Source organism: Pipistrellus hanaki (genome assembly GCF_964339955.1).
Source record: "Pipistrellus hanaki genome assembly, chromosome: 15".
NCBI lineage: Eukaryota > Metazoa > Chordata > Mammalia > Chiroptera > Vespertilionidae > Pipistrellus > Pipistrellus hanaki.
The window spans coordinates 18,230,540-18,242,733 of NC_140517.1; the positions used below are offsets into that span (position 1 = coordinate 18,230,540).

The window sequence follows — 12,194 nt, forward strand, 5'->3', positions numbered from 1 at the left end:
GGAGAGGAGGCAACCTCCTTTTGGGAGGCATCCTCCAGGCCCAGACATTCATCTCTGTCCATTTCAAGGCCCCGAGCCTGAGCCGTATATAACCAAGTACTGAGCCTACAACGAAGGACACAGTGGCTTTTCTGCGTGTTTTATTCACAAATATTGGGGGGGAAATCTGGCTCTGGTGCTGCAATCAAGATCCTGATTTGAGACTGGTTCAGAAATTGGAGTTGAGACTTCCTTTGGCAGGAAAGTAAGGAGGTGAGCAGGTGCGGGCGCAGCTCTTGTGAGGATTACGGCGGAGGCTGTGGACCGCGGCGCTGCTCGCGGGGGCTGCAGCCATTGCACAACCGAGCACCCCACATTCAACAGGAGGGACCGCGGGAGCGGACCTCCGAGACCCCGCAGCCGCCGCAGCCCGCGCCCTCGCGCCCCTGCGCCCCCCGCACCATGGCCAAGGAAGGCGCGGAAAAGGCGGAAGAGACGGAGCAAATGATCGAGAAGGAGACAGGCAAGGAGCCTGCGGAGGGCGGCGGCGGCTCGCACCGACTCGGGGACACCCAGGAGATGCGCGCCGTGGTGCTCGCAGGCTTCGGGGGGCTCAACAAGCTGCGGGTCTCCAGGAAGGCCATGCCCGAGCCGCAGGACGGCGAGCTCAAGATCCGCGTCAAAGCCTGGTCCAGTATCCGCGCCTTTCTCGCTTTCTCTCTGTGCGCGCTCGGCGCTCCCGGGAGGCGGTGGCGGAGCATAGTGGGGCCGGGGACCGGGGGGCCCTGCCGCGGGCGCCCCACTCCGCGCCCTGACCCTGGTCTCAGAGTCTTTCGGCGGCCAGCCGCCGCTGATGCTGGGGAGGATGCTGAGAGGTGGCCCTTCTCCTCCCCAACCAGATCCAGGGGTGACCAGGGGAGACAGCTCCCGGGAGGGGACGCGAGGGTGGATGGTGGCATCCGGCACTCTGGGTCTTTCGCTGCGGGGGAAGCAGCCAGGATAGTGTGTTTGATGGTAACATGGTTAAAAAAATAACTGTAACCGTCGGCTTACTGTGCACCAGCTATCGTTTTTAAGTTTTATGTGAGCAATTGCATTTAATACTTCCTGGGACCCAGTGAGTTAGGTGCTTTCAGCATCTCCCGTTACAGGTGCGGAAACCAGGAGGGAGGGAGGGAGGGAGGGAAGGAGGGAGGGAGGGAGGGAGGGAGGGAGGGAGGGAGAGAGAGAGAGAGAGAGAGAGAGAGAGAGAGAGAGAGAGAGAGAGAGAGAGAGAGAGAAATTTGCTGGAGATCATCCTGTCTCCGCTAAGTGCCATGGCCAATCTTGGTCATTGATCCTTGTCATCTCTATGTGACCTGCTGATGGGGCTGCTGACATGTGTCCTTTTTCCTGCTCCTGCACACCTCCCTCCTTGAGGCCTGGGATGGGAAAAGGAACTGGGAAGCTAGGGGAAAGGAACTGGGAAGCCAGAGTTAGGTACCAGGCGTCTAAGCTTGGTGGTAGTGGTGCTGGTATGTGTGTGGGGAGGGGGCGGGGGGAAGAGGGCATTCAAGCCTGAAGCATAAGCCTCCCTCTTCCCCCGCTAGCATCTTCTGCCTGTCTCTGAGAAGGGAAAATCCCAAACCTGATTAATCTTCCCTGAACGCCCGCTCCTGTCTTGGATGGACTCATCAATCTGAGTGACCTTCCCTTCCCCACTCCTCCTGGGGGAACTCCTTGGAACCAAAGGGATGCCAAGTGGTGTGTTTAAGACTCTGGCTGCAGTCACTATAGGATCCTTCCGCTGCAGTTCTAGGGGGAGGGCTCACCTGGAATGTTTCCTGGCCCCAACCGAGTTCCATATGCAGCAGCCTGGGAAGCTCTCAGGGGAACTTGCTGTTAGCACAGTCAGATGGCATCTCCCTTCCCATCTACTAGTATGTGTTTTAAATCCCGCAACAGGCACTGCTTCTTAACACAGCAGCCAGCTCAACGTTCCCAGAACCTGGGACCATGTCTACAGGCAAAATAAGTAAATAAATAAAAAGGGAAAGGAGATTCCCCTGCCTTGCTACTTGGAGAGCAGACGCAGGTTTCATTTGCCAAACTGGAAGGCAGCCGGTGAGAGAAGCAGGGGACTGGTCTCTGGTTGGCTCTGCATACATGATGCTGGTCATGCCTGATTCTCAACAGGACTCTTGGGTTGGGCCTCTCCCTGGGGAATTCAGGGCAAGGAAAGCAGCTTTTGCAAACTGGGACTCCTATATAGTTCCATTTTGTTAACTCTTGACTTGACCAAACTGATTGATCCCTGAAGACAAAGCTTATGTGTCTGACCTTTTCACAGAGAAATCTCCAGTGCATGGCACAGTACATCCTAAATAAGTTATCGCTGAATGAATGGATAGAGAAAAAAAAATGCTTGGAGGGGGGTTGTTTCATCATTACTTTTCTTCACTTGCTGATGGAAGAATGTCTGCTTAGTAAGATTAAAATCATGTATATTGATAATTCACCTTCCATAACCACCAATCAAAAATATGTTGTGTGTGTGTGTGTGTGTGTGTGTGTGTGTGTGTGCGCGCACGCACACGCACGAATAGGTATAATTTATGACTCTCCATCCAAATTGAGATTGGTTCTAGGAATCCGTGTATGTATCCAGGGAGTGAAAACGTTGAAGCTCCTTTTTGAAGAAAAGGCTGTCATCTGTAGTGTCAATAGGTCTGGGTTCTCCAGCCTTATGCTAAGTGCATAAACACTGACAGGCGCTGAAGCATTTTGAGATAATAAATGTCAAGATGAAAGCTAGGAGATTGATTTTTCAAAGCCAGATACACAATCCTGTTCTTCATTAGAGCTGTATGCATGTGTGTACACACACATACATACACACACACACACACACACACACACACACACACAACGGCAACCACTGCAGATCCTTCACCCCAGTTGCTCAGAAAGCCAGCCAGGGCTGGGGAGCCTTTGGAATACAGGATAGCAAAGGCCCCAGATTGATTTCCATTTCACTAAGCTGGAAGCAGAGTTTTGCAAGGGGGGGTGGGAATAGGTTTTTGAAGATTGCCTGCTAGGCCCTTCCTCCTTTACTGGGCTGGGATTGGCTGGCCAAAGATGCTCATTGATCGTAAGTTTAGCCTTGAGAGCCAAGATGACTCATTCTGTGTTTTTATGAATCAGTGGATGGCCTCTTGGTTGAAGGTCCCCCTTTTATCTGCTCTCTATTTTTAATGGATAAGCTTTATGCTTGGGAATAAAGCCTAGTTCATCTGAACTAGTATTCAGACCTGGTATTCAGAATGAAGGTCCAAGTTGGTTTCTGTATAAATTTGATGGGCATGGAAGAGAAGGGGTGGGGGAAATACATATTATATCTCACTTACACCCTCTCACTTATGGTCCAATGAGATAGGTATTAATGGTAGAGCAAATTGGGGCTTGGAGATGTTGAGTAATTTGCCCAAAAAAAACATCACACAGATAGTAGAGTTAGGATTTGAACCCTGGTCTGTCTCTCCTGTTATTTTCCTTTTATTTTATCTCTCTCCACGGTAAAGCCACGAGAAATGTGATTTACTTCTCCCGACCTCTGGCATGTAAGCTTGCTTTCCCTTTTTCCGTGCATATAGCTCCTTTGATCTTTTTATGTCTGGCTTAAGGGAATGCTCTGTGGCTGTTTTCAGAGCAAAATGGCTTTCCTCTAAAGTAGAGACATGTGGTCAAATACAGCTCAAAAAGAACCAACTCAAGGAGCGTGGGGTAGGAGGTATAGGAGAGTTTTCTGTCTAAATTGTTACAAGAACATTAGCTCTCATGGGGAACTCATTTTATCAACCATTCATTGAACAAGCTACATGGCGAGTGATTTAAGCACCAAACTAAAGCAGCACGATGCCTTTGGAGGAAGATGGGCCGAACGGAAGGCAAAGCCCCACCACCTTCTATCTGTGGACCAATCTCTTACCTCCTCTGAGCTTTCCATGCCTCGACTGCAAAATGGGGATAATAAGATGGATTTCATGGTATTGGCTGGATCAGATGCAGGAAAGAGACTGACCCACAGTTGGCACTGAAGAACCGTAGCTATTGTGACTGTTGTCATTTCTTGGTGCCTTGATAACTTAGAGGCTATCATTTTAATCACGTATATAATTAGGCAACATCATGTCACATCTGCTTAATGATTAAGAGTTAGATCTTTCTAGACATGAGTCCCAGCTCTGCCACTTGCTAACGGGGTGTCTTAGGCCTGGTCCCTGGAAGTAGAGCCTGTGACTGGGATTTTTTTAAGTGGCTGATTGAGAATGGGAGCAAGAGGAGCAGGGCAGGGAAAGAAGCTAAGTAAGGATTTGGTTTCATCTGGATCCCATTAGGAGTTCTCCAGCATGAATTGTACCACGGAGCTAATCTGACCTAGAGAGCTAATCTGACCTAGAAGCAACAGAAGCATTTTGTACCCTCCACTGCTTGTCCTTCCCACTTTCTTCGGTTGGTTTTGGACTGCGGGCTACTTCCTGAGTCAGGGGTATCCTTTCAAGCAGAGGTGGCTTCTGTTTGACCAAGGGCAGTCCCCCTTTGAAGTGGGAAAGCGGGGAAGAGGACTGCTCTCAGGGAGCAACCAGCACTCCCAGCAGGTGGATGGGTGCACTGCCTAGTAAAGGGGATGGGGTGAAGCACAGACTGCGTGCCCTCTACACTGATGGTTAACCTTGAACAGGTTGCTTACTCCTCTAAACGTGAGTTTTCTATAAAATGGAGATAAACATAGCACCTTCCTTTATAGTGTTGTAATGGAGTTTAAATGAGATACTATGCATAAAGATCTTTCTGATGATGCCTAGCACATAGCAAGTGGTCAATAAATGATAGCAATTAATATTTCAACTATTATTTTTTGTTTCCATAGACACCGTCTATAGTTTATCATTCACGCTGGGACTCTTTTGGAAGGGGCACTAAAATAATTGTTCTGGGACTACAGGAGCATGGTCCCTCCTAACTGATAAGGATCAGATCGATGCCTTTGTTCTGAGCAGTCTTGTCACAGGAGAGCTTCTCTGGGGAAGGAGCTGGTAGGATCTGGGGCAGAGGGTCCCAGGTGGGGCTTCAGGAATGTTTTTAAGTGGCCATTAACAAGCCTTGTCTGGTTTGTGGCTCAAATTGGCTTGTGGTGGAAAGGCACTAATGGATTGGGGACGTTTATTTTCCCAGACTGATTTACAGCAAGAGGCTCCATGAAACCGCTGGAATGAGACCAATTGGATGAAAAATGGTTCCAGCCAGTCATGGCTCCATTGGTTGATCTGAAAATGGGCTGAGGGCAGCCCACGCTAGAGGAAAGCCAACAGATTGATGGGACCCTATATATCATGAGGGTAAATTATATTGGAGATACGAGAAAGAACTAACATTTATTGAACCCTTGTTATGAGCCAGGAACTGAATTGCCTGTTATATACTCTTTGTTTCATTTTATCCTAATGGCAACTCCATAAGACCGGTACTGCTATCTCCATTTTAAAGATGGGGAGCTGCCATTCAGAGGCATGTCAAGATTGCTAACTACTAAGTGGACAAGTGGCATGATAATCCAAGTCTGCCTTGCTCCTGGCTGCTTTACATTTGGGAATTGGAAAATCAGAGACAGTGACAAAGGCGAGAGAGAGAAAGAGAGAGAGAGAGGACACAGACAGACAGACACAAAGGCTGGAATCAGGAATATATAGAGAAAAGTGTTAACTAATAAGACTCAGAATTGTACAGTGACATCTTGCCTCAACCCTTCAAAATGAAATATGTTTTTGCCTGGACAGCGAGGCTCAGTGGTTGAGCATCTATCTATGAACCATGAGGTCGCAATTTGAATCCCAGTCAGGGCATATGCCGAGGTTTTGGGCTTGATCCCCAGTGTGGGGTGTGAAGGAGGCAGTCGATCAATGATTCTCTATCATCATTGATGTTTCTCTCCCTTCCTCTTTGAAATCAATAAAATATGTTTTTTTTAAAAAAAGGAAAAATGTTTTAAAAATATATTTCTGCATCACATCCACTTTTCCTCCCTTCATTTCTTAGGTATGGGATGTTCCTGGGATTCATCAAGGATCAAATTGCTATGCCTGTTGACCCAGAATACCCATGCTGATTAAACCCAATCACCACTCCTGAGATCCACTCAAGACATTCGAGCTCCTTCCTCTGCCCCCTTGGCCTCAATTGGGCTATTGCTGCACTGGCAGCCTGAGCACAAAGTGGCCCCAAACAACACAGCATTAAACTGTCACTGCTAGGTCAATCCAAGGAAATGCAGCCAATATGATCTTCCCCATGTTTATGAAATAAATAAATGCAGTACATGAGGTTAAGTGGCACAGAGGCTGTAAAACTGAGAAATTGCTTGCAGTGTGTCTAATACCCAACCCAAGCCAGGAGGAGCCACCCTGGCACAGAGATGGGAAGAAAGTGTTGGATGGAGATGTCAGGATTTGACAGGAAAGGATGACTATGCTGAGTCACACTGAGCCCCATTTGGTGATGGGAAGATGGAGATGCTACCTTATGGTTCTTTCTTATTCATTGAAGTTTGATGCTCCCTTTAACTCTGTCCTCACTGGTGAGGGCTGGGGATGGTGACAATGTCTGGTTCTTTAGCCAATAAAGGATGGACTTCATCAAAAAGGAAAGTAGAGAATAACAGACAGAGAGTAGGTTCCCATAAACATCAGTCTGATCTAAATTATCAGGCACTAGACGGAAACCAAGGACAGGTGGCTCATGATGGGCAGAGGGAATGATGACGGATGATCATGCTCACTCTACCTGCCACTTGCAGCATCTTTGCAGGGACAGAGCTAATATTCTTGCCCATTTTTCATCTGATTTCCTCAAATCCATGAGCATATTATCCTTTCTTCCTAAAAGATGACATTGGGACTCAGAGATGAGAGCAAATAGTGAGAAGCTTCAACAGATCTGACTGCAGACTCACTCTGCCTCACCATGCCTGTGTGATCATAAGCAAATAACACTTTCTACTTGCCTGTATCACCATCTTGGTAATAACACTTACTTTTTGGCATCTTTTTTTTTAATTTTAATTTTTTAAATTAATTTCAGACAGGAAGGGAGAAGAAGAGAGAGATAAAAACATCAACGATGAGAGAGAATCATTGAATGGCTGCCTCCAGTATACCCGCAATGGGATGGAGCCCACAACCTGGGCATGTGTCCTTGACTGGAAATAAACCTGGGACCCTTCAGTCCATAGGCTGACTCTCTATCCAGTGAGCCAAACCAGCAAGGGCATGGAGAGTCAGCCTGTGGACTGAAGGGTCTGTGAAAGTCCTGACTGAAGACCAAGAGTCCATGAAAGTCCTGACTATTCCTTGCACACTGCAGGTACTCAGTAAAGGTTATTTTCCTTTCTTTTAAGTCACTGAGCTGTAAAAGACTGAATGAGGACTTGATGCCATCCACTTAATCCTTGTCCTCCCAGCAAACTGCATAGGATGCTGGCTTTTGAATTGCATTCCCAGGGTTGGGAATGAATTTGAACTGATCTCTTGCTACTATCACACCAGCTGCCTGCATACCCACTGATAAGCAGCAGAGGTTTCTCTGATACCCGGGTGTGCATACATAGGCCAGCCGCTGGACTTTGGTTCACTCTCATTCAAAGGAACCAAAATTACTGACTTTTTGGCACATCACTGACATTCAACACTGACAACAGAGCATGGGAAAATAGCACCTCATGGCCCCAAGTTCATGGCACTTCTCATTCTTAATAGATATCTTTTATGACATCTTGACATTTGTCATAGAAGAAAAAGTTCAATTTGAAACAAGAAGAGACTCTTCATAAAAAAGGGCAGCAGGAGTGCTATTTCAAATTAGTTTGATTCCTATGTGTGTGATCTCACACAGAAAACTGGCTGGAGTCATGGTATTAAAATGAGTAAATTTAATGTCTGAAGGCCCAGGAGACAAAAATAGATACTCCAGTCAAAGGGGTTGTTTCATCATTGAATGTGATATTTTCTTGATGAAAGCAGGCAGTGAGCTTCTGACTTCAATCTCCTTCTGTGTGTGAGTCTTGACCCCCTAGCCAAGCCTCATCCCCACTATTTGGTCTGGAATCATGAACCCGCTTGGCAAATAAAAGCATTGGGTCCCCTTCCTCTTGACTTCTCTAAATAGATGTAGTCACCAGAGTGTAGTGCAAGATAATTCTCTTCTGTGAGAGGAATGATAATGATTTATTTTTTGGACAAGACTATACATTCAACCTGGATGGGAGGCAGTATGCTTTTTTTATTATAAAATAGTTAATGTTGGAAGTGAAATAGACTAGGATTCAAATCTTGGCTCTGATAATTTTAGCAATTATTAATTACTAGAGGCCTGGTACATGAAAAAACTCAGCTTGACGTGCAACCTCTCCAATCTGGGACCCCTCAAGGGATGTCCAACTGCCAGATCGTGCCTGAATGGGCAGTTGGACATCCCTCTCATAACCCAGGACTGCTGGCTCCCAACCACTCGCCTGTCTGCCTAGCTGATCGCCCCTAACTGTTTCTGCCTGCCAGCCTAATCACCCCCTAACCACTCCCCTGCCAGCTTAATCAACCTCTAACTGCTCCCCTGCTAGCCCAATTGCCTCTAACTGCCCTCTGCTGGCCCGGTAACCCCAAACTGCCCTCCCTTGCCAGCCTGGTTGCCCCTAACTGCCCCCCCTTGCTGACCTGGTCACCGCCAACTGCCCTCCCCTGTGGGCCTGGTTACCCCCAATTTCCCTTCTCTGCCAGCCCAGTCACCCCTAACTGTCCTCCCCTGCCAGCCTGGTCACCTCTAACTGCTCTCTCTTTCAGGCCTGGTCCCCCCAAATGCCCTCCTCTGCTGGCTTGGTCTCCCCCAACTGCCCTCCCCTGCAGGCCTGGTCCCTCCTAACTGCCCTCCTCTGCAGGCCTGGTCACCCCTAAATGTTCTTCTCTGTCAGCCGGTCACCCCTAACTGCCCTCCCCTGTAGGCCTGATCACCCACAACTGCTCTCCCTTGCAGGCCTGATCCTTCCCAACTGCCTTCTGCAGGCATGGTCCCCCTAACTGCCCTCTCCTGCAGGCCTGGTTGCTCCCAACTGCCCTCCTCTGATGGCTGGTTGCCTACAACTGCCCTCCCCTGCTTGCCATCTTGTGGTGGCCATCTTGTGTCCATATGGGAGTGGCCATCTTTGACTACATGGGGTGGCCATCTTGTGTGTTGGAGTGATGGTCAATTTGCATATTATTCTTTTATTAAATAGGATACCCATACTCTGTGGATATAATAATGACTAAGGGGCACATTTTTTTTTGTGTGTGACTATAAAATATAATTTATCTTAAGTACTTAGCAATGATGTTAGCCCATTTCATATTTGTTGAATGAATGAAGACCTCTGTCACATAGTATATGTCCAATATATATTATGGTGGAGAGGAGATGCAAAGAAATAGGACATTAGAAAGTTACTCTCTGCTTTATAAAGTTTTCTATTCAGACCCCATTTATCTTTCCCAAAGGGTATAAGATCTTAACATCAAAAGAGGCCCAGACATGGCCAGATGGTTCAGTTCTCGGTTGGTTGGATCGTCATCTTATACATCACAAGCATACAGGAGGCAACTGATCTATGTTTCTCTCTCTTTATCCCTTCCTCCCTCCCTCCCTCCTTCATTCTCCCCCACCTCCCTCTTCCTCTTTCACTAAAAAAAAAAAAAATTAATAAAACATATCTTCAGGTGAGGACTAAAAAACAAACATGCGGTCCAGATAGGATGTCCCACTATATCAAGATATAAGCAAAAATATCCAGATGAATTCCTGAAAACATAGGAGATGGAAAAAAATCCCAAATGAATTGTGCTCCTACTGTGTGACACTGTGTGACAGAAACTGGGCCAAGCTTAGAGATATTTAAACAGAAGACCAATCACTTCTGTCCTGACTTCTTTTTTCCTTATTTTGGCTTTCCTGGCCACCATGATGCATTTGTTGCTGGAATTCTTGGCTCTCCCCCTTTTTTTCCTTCCATATTTTTTTTCTTTTCTCTCCTCGCAAGTTAGCTTCAGGTGCCCCTATGCAATTGAGCTTCCTTCTAGGCACTAGAAAAGGTGGTGACCTTTAGGTCCAGCTGCCTGGGGCAGGTGTAGTAAAACCCAGTGCAAAGAGAATTTTTTTCTTCCAATATTCATATATCAAGGCAGGAATCTGATTGGCCCTTTGTGAATCACATACCAGTCCCCCTCTCCCCCTGCCCCATCTCTTTTTTCTCTGGCCCAAGAAAATGAAGTGCTGTGATTGGACATGTGTGTCTAAGGAACTCCTACCCTGACCTAGAATGAGGCATCATGATTGATAGCCACATGAGGAAAGCATGAAAAGTGTGTGGTTGTGTGTGTGTGTGTGTGTGTGTGTGTGTGTGTGTGTGCGTGAGTGCGTGCATGTGTTGTGTTGGGGTGGTGGTACTCCAAAAGGAAAGGAGAACAGTTAGAAGAAGACAATAGTAAGAAACACATAGGACTGATAAAAAAAAAAATGGTAGCCACCCTGGGGGATAAGAGTATGTCTTATTCACCAGAGAAAGTAAAGAATCAGAGAGGGGACTGGAGGAAGACACCTTCATTCTCTACCCTGGGACCTTAATTTTTCAGCACAATGTTATTGAGTCATATTAAATAACATGCACAATATTTTCAAATTTGAGGCCCATCATTTTTTCCATTTGCAGAGGGTATTTATAAGCATCCTGGGAAGGGGTATAAAATGCCTTGCATTATGATAGAAAAAATGCTCATTCTCCCATCCCTAAGCCATAAAAGGTTTGTGTGTGTGGGTTTTTTGTTTGTTTGTTTATTTTTTAATCCTATTGATTGAATGTATTGGGGTGACACTGGTTAACAAGATTATACAGGTTTCATGTGCACAGTTCCACAACACATCATCTGTACACTGTGTTGTGTGTTCATCACCCCAATTCAAGTTTCCATCCATCACCATTTATCCCCCCTGTACCCTCCCCTCCAGTCTTGGAAATTCCAGAAACATTCTCTATAATCGTTTAACTGATGAATGGCAAGCTTGGTGCTCAATAAATGTTTGGAAACTGGGTGAATATGACATTTCCCAAAAGTTTAGCTGTACATTTCTGCAGAGGTTGCCATCTCACTTGTAGATAAGGCTTTCTTAATACAAACAGTGGCCATTCTAAGCCAATGTGGCTTCCAGCTCCCCTCTGTCATCTCAGCTTTCACTGATAAGAGGCCTATATCTCTCCAGCATGCTATGTTTTCAGGGAGACTTACCTCTCCTTTACATAGTCTGTTCTCTTGAATCTCCAAGTTTATCTCTAATAACTACTTTCCCTAGGCTGGGGAAGGTGGGTTTCGACTTCTCAAGATGCTCTGTAATTTTCTCCTTATCGACATCAGCTCTATGGAGTGCAGGAGGCCAGGGCTCTTGGAAAACACCCACTGTAGGGCTTCTGATGATTGTTATTCCAAAAGCTTGCTTGTATACCTGGGAACCCCAGAGCCCACCAGCTGGATATGAGAACAACGCTTACCTAAAAACACTGTGCTAACTATTTTGCAATATATGCAAATATCAAATCATTATGTTGTACACTTGAACCTAATGCAATGTCAATTATATCTTAATCAAACTTGAAAATAATTACTTTCAACTCTTGGAGGGAAAACGATTTTCAAACAAACTGTATGTCCATGACTCTGCCCCTATCTTTCTTTGTAGGTAATAGGACCCCCACCCTTCAATATCTCCCAATAGTTGCAAGGGTTTCCCAGGGGCTATTGCAGGGGGCTCAGAACAGTTATCCTGGTTCCCCATTGCTTCTGGCCCTCTCCTGTTGCCTGTTCTGCTCCTCCTTCCTTACCCTGAAGCCATGAGCGACTTTGCCACTTCCTCTCCACTCCAGGTCTGGCCCGCTACTTGGGCTGTGGTGCCCTTTCCACCCAACACAGATTGCAAAGCAATGTATATTTAATAGGCCTCCTTCTTAGGCTAATCAAATTAATAATAATGAAAGCCTTGGCATTAATTATTTATCATCATTATCATCATAATGACCTTTATTGAGTACTCTCTGTGTGCCACAAGTACTGAGTTAGGTGTTTTAGGAGAATTTCTATGATACCAAACCTTTTACAGCTAAAGAA

At 46.3% G+C, this 12,194-nt stretch overlaps 1 protein-coding gene across 2 annotated transcripts in view; it reads left to right on the forward strand.

Moving 5' to 3' along the window:
• The first annotated feature begins 308 nt into the window (after positions 1-308).
• The window catches only part of VAT1L (vesicle amine transport 1 like), a 141,579-nt gene continuing 129,693 nt past the window's right edge, over positions 309-12,194 (forward strand). Inside the window, exon 1 of one of the 2 annotated variants that reach the window (XM_084861365.1) lies at positions 309-668. In XM_084861365.1, coding sequence (XP_084717491.1) covers positions 442-668 — 227 coding nt within the window. In that variant the 5' untranslated portion in view covers positions 309-441. The remainder of the gene's footprint in view (positions 669-12,194) is intronic. The other variant, XM_084861366.1, reaches the window with a different exon arrangement.